Here is a 12,931-nt window from a genome sequence, read left to right on the forward strand (position 1 = left end):
TAAAAAATTGATTATCTTATGAATTTTGCAACCCAACAAATACCGATCGTCATAACCTGGCTTGTCAGTATTTTTTTATAGTCTTAGATTTAAAATCATTAAATCTGGACAATATTTGTATTTTACTTATATTTTCCTATTTAATTCTAATCCTCTACTCTTTGCCGACTATTTCCCTTCTTGACAAACTTTCTTTTGAACGTCGCAGGTGCACTGGAGGCCGTTTCCTCATCCAGGCCTCCTATTGTCTTTTCCTTAAACCGCTTGACGGGAGGCTCAGGTTCACTGGAGGCCGCGGAGACCACGGGAGCAGCAGTATAGTAATCCGTTTTGGGCAGCTGCCAGTCGATGGCCTCCTCTGGGGGCCTAAAACAGAGTAACTTGATGAATTGGACAACTCTAAAAAAGATTCCTTTCAAAAGACACCCATACTTCACCACCACGGATTGCCATTGACCAATCTCCTTGGTGGCTGCCTCCTCCTCCGTCTTGAAGGCGTTGCGCTTCTCCTCCTTTTGCTTCTTTTCCTTGGGATTTTCTGGTTTTCGGTAGGCCTTCATCCGTTCCCTATTCACACGCGCCACCTCCTCGTCGGCATTCTCCCGAAAACGGCGCGATTCCTCCGCCTGGGACAGCTCCTGCTGGTCCACCGCCAGCTGATTGATGCGCTCGTACTCCTCGTAGGAGAGGAAGCCCTCCTTGGGCTTCTTCCACACCGATTCGTTGGTCTTCACGTTCCAGTAGTACGTGTGCCCCTCATCCGACTTGCCCTCCACCCACAGCGAAGCCTCTGGCACCGCGGCGGCCTCTGCCACTTTGCTGATATTCACACGCCGATTGTCCTCTTCCTCGTCCGAGAGTCCTTCTAGTCGCATGGGATCCACCTGACGCTGCCGCTGAGAGCTAACGCCACCTCGCTCGGAAGAGGAGGAGGCAGCGGCGGCTGTGGCCCTCATCACCGTGTTGATGGAGCGTGCAGTCATGTCGCCATGGGCGTGGACATCCTGGGCATACGACTTCATGGCCGCCTCCTCCATTTTGCGGATCTCAGCGTCCATCTTCTGGCGCTCCCTCTCCGACTTCTCGCTGCTCCGGCTGATGTCTGTTATCCGCTTGGCCACGTTCAGCTTGTGCCGCTTCCCACTCTCGTGGAAGGCGACGCTCTGCAGGATTCTGCATTAGCAGGGATTCTTAAATCAAGTTACAAGTCTGCCTTACCGCCTTGTTGTCGCTTAGCCAACATTTGCAAAAGTCGCAGAACTTGCGCTCGTTGGATTTCCAGTACTCTGTCCTGTGGGGCGGTTTCATTTCAATTGGGCATGAAGTGGGAGTATGATTTTGAAAACTTACATGTTGATTTAAAAGCCTTGGCTTACTTTTTATGAAGAAAAACACTTTGTTTACAAATTTCACAGGCAATGCACAATCAAAACAATGGCGTTGCCACCAAGTCGTAATACTGGCTAAAAGAACAGCGATATAGCTAAATTTTTAGCTATAAAGCGAAATTTTAGTAGTTTTATGATTTGCTTTCCTCTAGCTAACTCCCCGATCCAGCTGTTTTCCCGACACATCGCCACAGCCAGATGGGCTAATTCATTGACAAAACGATTAAAGGCAAAACTTTTGAGCTTTGGCGACAGTCTCTCGATTCGCAAGCTCCCCAGCTGGTCCGACCCGTGCCTTGATCGCAAACCTCGTTCCGCAGCCGTAACATGGGCCAGACACGCGTAGCCAACACAACCACGACGCTATCATCATCCGCGTCGATGTCGTCGCCGAAGACAAGTGAGTGCAGGTGTTGAAGCGCAGCGGGGACCGGGGACTGCGAGACCTGGTCACCTGTAGCCGCACTTATTTGCACCTCGGGGTCCGAAGTCTCAGCTTTGGCTGCGATTTCACAAGACGCTTTGCGTTACGGTTTCGCCTGCAGTCGCTAACGATGTGCTCTCCCTTTCTCCGTTCCAGATGGCCAGGTGGATGTGGAGGAGCCGCTGCTGGGCGAGAACAGCTGGGAGGAGTTTTCCATTGACGTGCCCTGGGGCACTGTGGAAGGTGAGTCATAGTCATCCTTATCGGTGTGCCATTCCCATGGCAATCTGACGTGATTTGAAACGTGACGCAGCTGCTAATCTTTATCTCTCCTATCGGCTTAGGGAAATGGTGGGGTTCCCGAGAACAACAGCCCATCATAGCGCTCCATGGCTGGCAGGACAACTGCGGCAGCTTCGATCGCCTGTGCCCGTTGCTGCCTCGCAATGTCTCCGTCCTGGCCATCGATCTGCCCGGTCATGGCAAGTCGTCGCACTATCCCCAGGGCATGCAGTACTTTATCTTCTGGGACGGCATCTGCCTGATCCGTCGCATTGTCCGCAAGTACAACTGGAAGAATGTGACCCTGCTGGGACATTCGCTGGGCGGAGCCCTGACCTTCATGTACGCCGCCAGCTTTCCGGATGAGGTGAACAAGCTGATCAACATCGATATAGCCGGACCCACGGTACGAGGTGTGCAGCGAATGGCCGAGGGCACTGGCAAGGCTTTGGACAAGTTCTTGGACTACGAAACACTGCCCGAGACCAAGCAGCCTTGCTACTCGTACGACGAAATGATCAAACTGGTGCTGGATGCCTACGATGGCTCAGTGGATGAGACCTCAGTGCGTGTCCTTATGAAGCGGGGAATGCGGCATAATCCTAGTCGGGATGGCTACTTATTTGCCCGAGATCTGCGCCTAAAGGTGAGCCTGCTGGGCATGTTCACTGCGGAGCAGACCATGGCGTATGCGCGTCAGATTCGTTGCCGAGTGCTCAACATACGCGGCACTCCCGGCATGAAGTTCGAGACGCCGCAGGTCTATGCGGATGTGATTGCCACCCTGAAGGAGCACGCCTCTAAGGTGGTGTACGTGGAGGTGCCGGGAACCCATCACCTGCACCTGGTTACCCCGGAGCGTGTGGCGCCGCATATCAACCAGTTTTTGCTGGAACCGTGAGCTACTTAAGTTTGGAGGCTACCTAAATAGGACGTAGGATGTAGACTAGGCTAAAGTGTATGTATATATTATCCTCTTGGGGATATGATGTGATGTGACAGTGATCAAAGGTTTGTTCGATGTTCGTCGATGTTATGGTAGTGAATGCCTTCACGGGCATTAAGTAATCACAAAATAAATATATGACTAAATTGTGCACAAATTTTCACCTACTTCTTATATTTTTTCTCTTTTTGTTTGCCTCAAACTTGTTTTTGGTGTGAAAGCAATATTATCTTACTTTTTGGGTTTGAACTTTGGACGGCGCGAACTTAAATAAATCGTTTTTTATGACTGTTATTTCTTCTGTTTGAGCCAAGTCATCATTATAATATAACTTGTAGAAAGCAATTAGTGGTAACAAACAATTTAATTACTTGTGATTTTGGCAAGTCATTAATAGTATGACATTTAGGAAACTTTGGATAATTACTAAGTAGGTATTTAAATTTTGAAGGGTTTAAAGATTATTTTATATTATGTATATTATTTTAAAATCAAGTTTCCTACAAAATTGAATAAAAACTTTACTTCCCCAAGATAAAGGTCTTCATCATAGTATCAAAAGAGTTCCTAACTTGATATACATACTTAGGTATGCATATATGGGTCAAGTGTTTTTTTATTACTCTAAAGCCCATATAACTTTATTATCCGATGGTGAAAAGTTAATAGCCGAATTTAATTGGGGTGCTTTGGTTAAGTGAATGGGTTTTTTTTTATAGCAATGAAGTTATTTTGTATTATTTTGGTAGGGAGCTTCCCTGTGACTAAGAGAAAACTAGAATGTAGAGATTTTGACAAGGATGTTAACCCTCACAAAGATCAAGTAAATTTTATTTTAGTATAAATTAAACCCAATATTATACTCTAATAATTTTTAGACCTATAGAAATTCCCAAAAATTTGTTAGAAATATTTTTGTGTGTGCTCCGGAATGACCTTTGATCGGCGGGATGCCCAAATGGGACTACTAAAAGGCCATAAAATCTATTCTTTTTTGTTGAAGCTAGCTATTATCATATCATCAACAGCTCGTCGATTTGCAAATATAATAAACAACATGCTTAGATAAACTATCACATCAGATGGGCAGATAAGCAAAAAATTGCTTACAAAATAAACTTCCTGGGCACAAAATTATTCAATCTTTTTCATATTTGAATATTTTACGTGGTCTTATGTTTATTTCCCCAAAATAAAATAAAAAAAACAACGGAAATACTTTCCCGCTTGATTTTAAATTTTAAATGTAGCTACACTTATCGGTTGTAAATGATTTTTCAGTGTTGAAAAACAGTTTATAAACTTTGAAATTTACCGCTCGTGCACGCTGGGCAGCACTGACAGTCAGGAAAAATGTTATATGTTGCCTGGCAACCCATTTGTTTACGTTTGATATTTATTTACTAATTCCCTTTTGGCCAAAATGGATATCATAAAAGAAATAAATGACAAATATCTGGCTCTCGAAGCGGAGATTGATCAGAAATTGGAGAAAGTGTAAGTGTCCCTAAGATCTCTTAAAAAATATAAATATATTTTGTTTTTAGACAAATTGAGGAACTAAAACTAGAGCGTCAGAATGAAAAGCTGGCCGAGAGCTCGAACCTACATCCACCTGCACCCAAGGTCCTTTCCTATGAAGAAGCTCTCCTGCGAAATTCCAACACCTTAAAGGTGAGTGAGCTTCATTTTCTCATTGAAGATCCCTTGCTAAGATACTGTATCCTCCTACAGGCTCTGGAGATAGCCAAGGCTCGCCTGAGATCCCGTTCTACATATTCTCCCGTGGAAAAACTGCTTCAGCAAGCTCTGGAAAACTACAGAAAGGAACTGGAGAGCCTGCAGGAGATCGGGAAGAAACCGCAGGAGGAGCAAGTGGAGGACGAGGAGGAGGACGACCTTTACGATCTGGTCATGCAGAATGTGATTGAGGCCCAGAAGCAGCACCAGCACCAGCAGGCCAAGAGCGCAGAGCTCTAGGTTATATTTCCTTGGAAACCCATAAATGATATATAGTTTATATAGAATGGTATTTGCTGTACGCTCTGTGTCTGGTGTCTCAGGTGTCCAGCTGAATAAACACACTCCAAATGTACACGCACATGACCGCGGGCTTGAAACTAGAGAAAGGAGAATGGAGAAGAGAGAGAGAGAGTGTGTGTGGTGTGGGTGTAAGTTGGTATGCTCACCTTCCGTTCCCACTTCAAACAATGATCAAAGATGACGAGATGGAACCATTCCACAATCATCTAAGTGCCCGCCCATCGATCGACATGTTCTCCCCATCGACCTTATCATCCCGAAGGGGAACCCTGACATATCTCTACTATCGTGGCAAACACATTTACCTAATTAGTTGGCCATATAATTACTGGGATGGACATCCCCAAATCGGACCCATGGGAGACTTGTGCCCGACTGACAGTCAACTTGGTTAATAAATCAATTAATGACACTCTCCTCGGCTGTGCCCGTGCAAACATCAAAGAGAAATTATGACGCTTCTCGGCATGTCTCGCTGTTTGTCCATTGATAAGGAGGCAGGGGATCGAGGGAGACAATGCCGAGCGTGGCAGGGTTGGGACGAGTGGTGACTCCAGATCGCTTGGACAAATACTAGAGACGATCGATCGGGTGTGTTGTCACCTGTCTGTCATGCATTCCGTGTGCCACACGCGGGTACAGTTGAGCTCAAGATAATAGAAGCGAGAAGTTCATATCAATTATATTTATATTTTCTACTAAAGTAACCGGAAAGGGACAAATTAATTAAGTTTCTTCCATATATCGCACTTTTCCCTTTGATATTTTCCCCTATTTCTGCCATTAATAAACTCATTCGAAATAATATGCAAACATTTGTATTTCTTGCTTTAATTTCAAATTACTTTAGTTTTGAGAAGAGGGTGTGCGCCACACAATGATCCAATTCGGCAACATAGTCAAATAATTCCTCAATGCATGTCTCAGTAGTGTTGGATTTTCCATTTACGCGATCATTGCACTTCTGGTATTTGTTAAACAACGACTCAATATGTTTCTTTTCTCGGCATTTATCCCTGAGTGTCTCTTGAGGATCAACCAACTCCCCTTCGTCATCGGCTTTAACCATGGGCAGCGAGAACCAGCTTCTAAAGGCCATTTTTGGTAGCTTTTCCAGATTTTGACTGATGTTAATATAACGAATCAAGGTATAACCTTTGACTTTAAAAGCTGAGATAGCTATGATTTGATGTGACAAATACTCCAAGATTGGAGCCTAAACAACCCGGTGACTTGATATAATTTTAAAACTATTTAGCTATAGGTTATTCTTGATGAAAAAATGTCTACAAGTTTTATATTTTGAGAGCTAAAAAATATATATGTTTAAACTATTTTAACTTTGAAATCCTGATTAATTTGCAACTATTTAACCAGTCCTATTGTCTTGCCTTCAATTGTGTGTGCTGTGTGCTTGCTTGGATGCGCCTGACCGGGTCGCAGGTAAAGAATGGAGCCAGCAAGTAGGGAAGTCCACCCCGTATGCTTCTCACCTCACGTGGCAGCAGTTTGTTACCTGTACTGATAACGACACAGCCACGAACTGGGAATCTATTGAGACAAATTGCGGGGCGACATTTCCACTTGGCATTTCCATTTCATTTTCCATCAGCTAGAAGAAGGGAGGTTGGTGTTGGCTGGTGGCTACACGTTGACAGCCAGGCCAGGCCAGGCCGCTTTTAATGGCCAATACAAAGGCAGCCACGCACTCATACCTGGGAACGGGGACTCGCGACTCGAGTGTGAGTGTTAGTGTGCTATCTACAGAAATATCACCCACTTTGTTGCTCCACATTTTGTGCGTTCAATATTTCATATATTTATTTGTTCTCTCATACACACACACTCTGCTAGGTACGTACTTCTTCTTCTTCGCCACCTGTGCACAGGTGAGATATCGCCTATGCCGGGAGCGATCGTCGTCGACTTCGCTCGTTCGCTTTGGGGAGCTGACGTTTTAAACTTCACCGTCAAATCCAACGATTCAGTTACGTTCCGAAACGCGACAAGTGCATATAGGTAGTGCCATCGATCCGTCGTTACTATGATATATATATAGAGAGCTCCTAACCGATCTAGAGATCGTCCCGGGGGGTGTTGCCTACGTGTAACCCAAAGACACTACTCTTCGGGGCAGCGAATTACTTGGGCCAAGGGAATGCAAACTGTGATCGCAATTACCAAAAGTTTGTTCGTTTGGCTTAAGTTATTTTCATGTCCCAAAAAGCACACACAAACGCCACGTGGTGGTGATCTATGGAGATCGGTTTCGGTTTCGGTTTGGCTTAACCCCCACCATACAAGGAGGTGTCCTCTTGATTGGAACTAACTACCTTATCAAATAATCTTAGTCGGCATTGGCTACGTCACCATCCAGAATAGCAGGTGAGGATCGAAATCGAAATGGAAACAATCAAAACACCTGAAATGTGTATGGAGAGGTTCAATCTCTTCCTTGGAAACCAATCAATCCATACCAAATTGCACAATTCCCGCTGGGAGGGAGAGAGAGTGATAATGACAATGAGATACTAAAAGTTAAGTGATATGCTCCGCCCCCCTCCAAAAAAAAAACCAACAGACGCCACCTGAGGTGAGCTCCTCTCCCCAATGCCGGTTGATTATCGATCGGCTTCCGTTTGGAACTCGGGCAGGGAGTCGGCTACTCGGCTCCACTTGGTGCGCTGGCATGAAATCGGGGGTCGTAAAGCCATTATCACTATATTGCTTGTCCGATTTGCGACAATTCCCGTCGCCGTCGCCTCAGACCGTCGCAAGACCGTAAAATCTGATTTCTGTAGACGTGTCGTCGCTCGCCACAAACCAATTCGATATGGCTTTGGCAGCGAGATAAAAGAGCTCCCGGAAAGACCTAACTAGCTACAGAGAGTGGGATAGAGTGAGCCAAGGAGCCCTTGGAGGCAGCAAGATAAGAAGGGGGGTAAGGGCTCCAAGGGGACATACGTGGCAACCACCCAGATCCACCTCCAGCTCCACCTCCACCTCCGCCTCACACACCCAACACTGATAACTGTGCAACGTACACAGAGAACCACTCGCAGTGCTCCAGTTGCTCCACTCGGTTTATCAGTTTGGAGTGACAAGCGGAAATTAAAGTTGAAATCGACACGATTACTTCATTAGTTCTGTTTGGAAAAAGAGTTCCCGCGTCTCCCAGAGGTCAGGTCGGAGTAGTCCCAGTAGCTCTAGTTGACAAGGTCACCCAGGAGCCGATTGATGGATTGGCTTGTTGTCGGATTGTCGGTGGCCATAACTAACCAATTAGCGATTTGCCATTCGTAGCAGGCAAAGCCAGGCACCTGGGCTCCAGCAATGGGATGCGCCGGAGAAAGGTATTTCAGGGTTCCGGTGCCCCAAGGTGAAACGCAATCAGAAATATGTATATGTTTATGTGAGACGAGCAGCCAAGTGCCAAGTCGAGTTAAGCCTGAAGACTTGGACCCAATTCGATCAGGTGCAAGCGACAGAAAAGCAAAAAACGGCAGCAGCAAAAGAAAGCATAGGCAAACAGAGAGGCCACGTACTTGTTCGGGGGAGTACAGTAGGAGCACCTTATGGAGAATTTTAAATATATACCCTTAAGATATTTCGTAGTTTTAATATTCTTAAAAAAATTGGTTTTTAAAGGTGAATAGACAATCGTAAAATGAGCTACAATCTACAAATCTAGGAAGGTTTACTTTAAGACCAGAATCAAGAATCTTTTCAATAGCTCCCTATCCTTGAAATGATCCATGGACATCGGTGAAATAAAGATGCTTATGGAAAACTTGATGTTAGCACTATATTCAGTTATGGTCCTGTTTCTGTGGCACCCAATCGTATACCGATGTTCAATTAGTTTCCAAATTAAATCTCTTTACCTAAACATAATAATCTCCAAATGTATAGCCAGGCCCTTTTGACCAGCTCACAGTGCACCACCTCACCTCCAATGACCCGACCTTTCACTGTACTAAGGATGAGTGGAGGAACCCTGAGGAGATGTCATTGGTTTGGACGTGGACGTAAGCGAAAGGTGTAGACGCAGACAGAGACGGAGACAGAACTTCAGCGAATATGCCAAGGTACGTCAAAAGAAATGAATTACCCCGAGAACTGGATTTTGGGCGGGGTAGTACAAGCCGAGGCGGCTAGGAAAAGTGCTCCCAGCCAGCCCCAAGTCGCACTTTAGTGCAAATGCAAAAACTTTAGACAGGGAATCAATTGTTGTTGCCTTGTTTTATTTCACCCGAAGACACGCAACAACAATGGAGCAGTATAAAGGAGCAACTGTAGAAAGGGAAGTGAGTGGCAGCCGGAGAGAGAGGTTAAGATTGGAGGAGAACTCACACAGAGAGAAGACAGGGCAAGGACATTTGCTGAAGAATTGTAAAATACCAAGAGGAGAAAGGGGAGTGTCAGAGAAATCTATGGAAGTAATAGGAATATACCAGGAAATCTCTTTAACTCAAATATCATGATCTTAAGGAAGATTGCTCCAAGATCCTTAAACTTTTTGGAGTTCCCGAAGATGTCTCTAAGAACCATTACTACCCTATTGATCCCTTCAACAAAAATATGTTAAGATACTTGAAGAGTATTTAAGAAACCAAAGATATCCTTAAGAACAATAATGTTTATATCCCAAAGATTGCCCCATCTGTTCTTTTCAGAACTTCGACTTCAATTCCCTTTTAAATAAGTACCCAAAATTTCTCACAGTGTCGCTTGTACTAGCAACAAATGGGCGGGCCGTCGTCGGCAGTTGGGGGCGTGACAGCCAGCAACCGTGAAAAGGACTCGAGGATGACAGTTATGGGTTACAAAGGCAAGGATTGAATCAAATAAATAAGCGAGCAAGGTTCTCGTCATGGAGCCCATGGAGCTCCCCCCCTAAGGCTCACTGGGTCGGATTTATATGGGATTCGATTGAACGGGTTGGGATGTGGGGGTAACCTTACCACGTCCACGTCCATGTCAAGTTTGCATGCGGCTGCAGGTAATTCCTCATTTCTAGCCCCCTCCGTTCCTCCGTAGCTCCCCCGCTTTACATAATCACAACAAATGAACGAGGAAAGGCGACGGATGGCGAATCTATTAGCATAAAGGCGCATAAAACGCGCCGATTCCGGAGGCAACCTTTGGATACGGCAAATATCGTTGCCTCAGTTGCAGTGGAACCGCGAGACGCGATGAACGTGTGGAAGGCAAAGGTGCTAACGGAGGTGCCCTTTGGGCATGTGCTCATCGTCACTGGACGCGTCAAGCCGCATCCCAATAAGTAGGCAATCGTTTTCGTTTACGATTCCAGATGCTCGGTAGAGGGAGGAACTTTTGTGGTTTTAGGAAAAACTAAAACAGTAGTGAAGATTCTTATTCAGCTCTTCGATCTATAGAAATTTCTGTGTCCCCTTGATTGTCCAAGCCTCCGATAGATAATATAATTATATAGGTATTTAAAAGAAATTTAATGAAAAGGAAAGAATCCCAGCTAACTAAATTTGCAAACGATTTTCTAAACACTGGACTTGCTTAATTTAAAAAATAATATAAAGAAAACACAACATAACAAAAACGAAATTGATACTTGAAAGTTCTACCTAGATTATTTACAATTACCTTTATAGAAGTTTGTAAATTTATTAGTTCAACCATTGCTATGCTTTTTTTATTCTTTGTTGAAAAAATAACATATGTACCTAGAAATAAAAATACTTTTCTAAGCAGACAAAAGTTACTTCCTCTTCAATGAATTCGAATTTTTAACAAAAAAGCGTATGCAGAGGAAGTTACATTGAATAATATTATAACAACCCAAGAAATGTATGTAGGTTTACTACCATTTATTAGGAATTTACTCAAACAAGGGTAGGTTTATTACTTATTTATGGAGCTCGATAAACTATAGAGAATGTGTGGTAAATATTGAAGTCAAATTGGTTTATGTGAAGATAAAGTGCTTACACAGTTTCATAAAAATAAATAACGAAGGAAAGAAAAAATCCACATAGTATCGTTCCTTTCTTCGTGTAACCCCTATAGCTTTGAAAATAATTTAAATGGGGAAATAATGAAACTCATAACATACTCTTAATCGTATAGAAAGTTTTGCTAAGATATAGGGGTTTAAAAACCCTTTAGAATGGACCATATTTATCATTATTTTGTATTAAAAAATTAAATGGATAGAAACTTTAGAAATAAATCCTTTGAGACCCAAGCTCATCCTTGACCTTAAGGTCACCAATGATTACTTGGCTTACAGCTAACCACATAAACTCAATTTGCAAACAAACTACCATCGAAGAAGTTTTTATACCATTTACCAATTATCACCAAGAATCCATTAAATTATAGGAAAGCTGTCCTATGTTAGTTTTTACTAGGTTAATAAATCTGCATACTCAAATTCAAATTCATGAATTTTGAAAAATGTTCAAAATTTTTGACAATTTTGACGATATAAAATTTAAAAAAAATTTGGTAAAAAATGTTTATCTGCCGGAGGTAACTAGATCGATTCGGTTGATGATGCTGATCAAGAATATATATGATTTATAGGGTCGGAAAAGGCTCCTTCACATGCTTTTGACTAAAATTATAATACCCTGTAAGGGTATTTATGAATATAAAAATAAAAAAAAAAAGTTATCATGCCGAGTATCTGTAAAATAAATACAAATCACATTTTACCCAACAACTAATTTCAAATCAATTTAAAAAAATCCTCAAAAACACAGAATATCCCTCGACCTCACCGACAATGTCAATGCCCAGAACGAGAGTGAAACGGTTTTCCTTAAGATCGAGGCCAACTTCCGTGAGGGTCAAATCATACGGAGCATGTTCCAGCCGGGCGAGGGTTGGCAGCAGGAGGAGATTAGCAAGAATTGGAAGTGCGACGGGCCCAAGAATCCCCTCCAGCCGGGCCAGACCTTCACCTTCCGAGTGGCCGTGCTGCAGCGGTGCTTCGAGATCTATGTGAATGACCAGCTGTATGGCTCCTTTGAGTTTGTCAAGTTCCCCAAGCAAATTAATTTCGTGCGGTTGTACGGGGACTTTGAGAAGATCACCCAGTTCCATCATCGCATGCTCTTTCCGCTTGTCTTTCCGCGCACCCTCATGTGCCCGGACCGGGTCGCCTTCCAGAGTGACGTGCCCCGGAGATACGAGACGGGCACTGTGGTGGCCATGGAGTGCATAGCAAAGGGTCCGCCCACCACGGAGTTTTCCATTTGCTTCCAGTGCAACGACACTGGGCGAACAGTGCTCCGTTTCCATGTGAACTTTGATAGGACCACGGTTTCACGTAGCTATCAGCGGGATGATAACAGGTAAGGAAGCTCTTCAGTATTAAGTGAACTTCTCTCTTAACTGGCTTTTATTTTCTTTTTAGCTTTGCCCCCGATGACGAGGAGACCGAGGGTGAGTTCCCCTTTGTGCGCGGCAAGCTCTTCAAGATTGCCTTTGGACTGGGCGATCGCGCCTTCCTGATCGCTGTGAATGGTCAGTACTTCACCTACTACAACTTCCCGGGACGTCCCTTCTCCATCTCGACGCTGAAGTGCTTCACCAACGATGTGGGTGACTTTGCTGTTAGGAATCTGGAATACCATTCCGACTCGCCGCTCTTGGCACGCGTGGAGAAGCTGTCCATTATCTAAATTAGATCTGGGATTGGTTTTATCTTGTAGCAAATGCTCTTTGTTCAATCGTTGGCTTTGATCAATACTTTTAGCACCAGTTAACTTCTTCTTGTGAGCAACGAAAATAAAGCAAAGCCTGTCCTTCATTTCTTCATATTTGAATATTTACAAGAGACTCTTTGGACAGGGCTTTCGGTGA

At 44.0% G+C, this 12,931-nt stretch overlaps 5 protein-coding genes and 1 pseudogene across 8 annotated transcripts in view; 3 read left to right on the forward strand and 3 right to left on the reverse strand.

Moving 5' to 3' along the window:
- Pkg21D (Protein kinase, cGMP-dependent at 21D) overlaps positions 1-12,931 on the reverse strand; it is a 202,304-nt gene that overhangs the window by 94,592 nt on the left and 94,781 nt on the right. The window lies entirely within an intron of this gene.
- On the reverse strand, positions 65-1,572 carry LOC110176828 (uncharacterized). 2 transcript variants are annotated; one of them, XM_020943280.2, is made up of 4 exons: positions 1,351-1,572; positions 1,219-1,291; positions 433-1,163; positions 65-366 (listed from the first exon to the last, which is right to left on the reverse strand). In XM_020943280.2, coding segments are annotated over exons 1-4 (1,026 nt in total). In that variant the 5' UTR covers positions 1,353-1,572; the 3' UTR covers positions 65-146. The 2 variants fall into 2 exon arrangements, with proteins under 2 accessions (XP_020798939.2, XP_020798938.2); XM_020943279.2 differs by having other exon boundaries at positions 1,219-1,449.
- kraken (serine hydrolase like 2 kraken) lies at positions 1,516-3,197 on the forward strand. The gene is made up of 3 exons (XM_020943281.2): positions 1,516-1,788; positions 1,969-2,055; positions 2,157-3,197. Exons 1-3 carry the CDS (start codon positions 1,716-1,718, stop codon positions 2,993-2,995), a joined length of 999 nt encoding a protein of 332 aa, XP_020798940.2. The 5' UTR covers positions 1,516-1,715; the 3' UTR covers positions 2,996-3,197.
- LOC110177038 (uncharacterized) lies at positions 4,362-5,141 on the forward strand. Its single transcript, XM_020943554.2, has 3 exons — positions 4,362-4,537; positions 4,588-4,714; positions 4,775-5,141. Exons 1-3 carry the CDS (start codon positions 4,464-4,466, stop codon positions 5,018-5,020), a joined length of 447 nt encoding a protein of 148 aa, XP_020799213.2. The 5' UTR covers positions 4,362-4,463; the 3' UTR covers positions 5,021-5,141.
- Positions 5,886-6,308, reverse strand: LOC110177019 (cytochrome b-c1 complex subunit 6, mitochondrial pseudogene; annotated as a pseudogene).
- LOC110176834 (32 kDa beta-galactoside-binding lectin) lies at positions 7,329-12,878 on the forward strand. Of its 3 annotated transcripts, none has more exons than XM_086830519.1 (3): positions 7,329-7,468; positions 11,827-12,420; positions 12,483-12,878. In XM_086830519.1, exons 2-3 carry the CDS (start codon positions 11,930-11,932, stop codon positions 12,748-12,750), a joined length of 759 nt encoding a protein of 252 aa, XP_086686645.1. In that variant the 5' UTR covers positions 7,329-7,468; positions 11,827-11,929; the 3' UTR covers positions 12,751-12,878. The 3 variants fall into 3 exon arrangements, with proteins under 3 accessions (XP_086686645.1, XP_020798945.1, XP_020798946.1); XM_020943286.2 differs by lacking the exon at positions 7,329-7,468 and adding an exon at positions 7,825-10,367; XM_020943287.2 differs by lacking the exon at positions 7,329-7,468 and adding an exon at positions 9,032-9,171.

The sequence above is a fragment of the Drosophila serrata genome, unplaced genomic scaffold (assembly GCF_035046125.1).
Source record: "Drosophila serrata isolate PLE 108 unplaced genomic scaffold, ASM3504612v1 contig_240, whole genome shotgun sequence".
NCBI lineage: Eukaryota > Metazoa > Arthropoda > Insecta > Diptera > Drosophilidae > Drosophila > Drosophila serrata.

Coding starts and splice junctions, on each gene's coding strand:
- LOC110176828 (XM_020943279.2), bottom strand. CDS start 1,308: ATGAAACCGCCCCACAGGACAGAGTACTGGAAATCCAACGAGCGCAAG. Junction 1,164..1,218: donor GGCTAAGCGACAACAAGGCG/GTAAGGCAGACT, acceptor AGAATCCTGCAG/AGCGTCGCCTTCCACGAGAG. Junction 367..432: donor TGGCAATCCGTGGTGGTGAA/GTATGGGTGTCT, acceptor ACTCTGTTTTAG/GCCCCCAGAGGAGGCCATCG.
- kraken (XM_020943281.2), top strand. CDS start 1,716: ATGGGCCAGACACGCGTAGCCAACACAACCACGACGCTATCATCATCC. Junction 1,789..1,968: donor GATGTCGTCGCCGAAGACAA/GTGAGTGCAGGT, acceptor TCTCCGTTCCAG/ATGGCCAGGTGGATGTGGAG. Junction 2,056..2,156: donor GCCCTGGGGCACTGTGGAAG/GTGAGTCATAGT, acceptor CTATCGGCTTAG/GGAAATGGTGGGGTTCCCGA.
- LOC110177038 (XM_020943554.2), top strand. CDS start 4,464: ATGGATATCATAAAAGAAATAAATGACAAATATCTGGCTCTCGAAGCG. Junction 4,538..4,587: donor GATCAGAAATTGGAGAAAGT/GTAAGTGTCCCT, acceptor TTTTGTTTTTAG/ACAAATTGAGGAACTAAAAC. Junction 4,715..4,774: donor GAAATTCCAACACCTTAAAG/GTGAGTGAGCTT, acceptor ATCCTCCTACAG/GCTCTGGAGATAGCCAAGGC.
- LOC110176834 (XM_020943286.2), top strand. CDS start 10,279: ATGAACGTGTGGAAGGCAAAGGTGCTAACGGAGGTGCCCTTTGGGCAT. Junction 10,368..11,826: donor GTCAAGCCGCATCCCAATAA/GTAGGCAATCGT, acceptor TCAAAAACACAG/AATATCCCTCGACCTCACCG. Junction 12,421..12,482: donor TATCAGCGGGATGATAACAG/GTAAGGAAGCTC, acceptor TTTTCTTTTTAG/CTTTGCCCCCGATGACGAGG.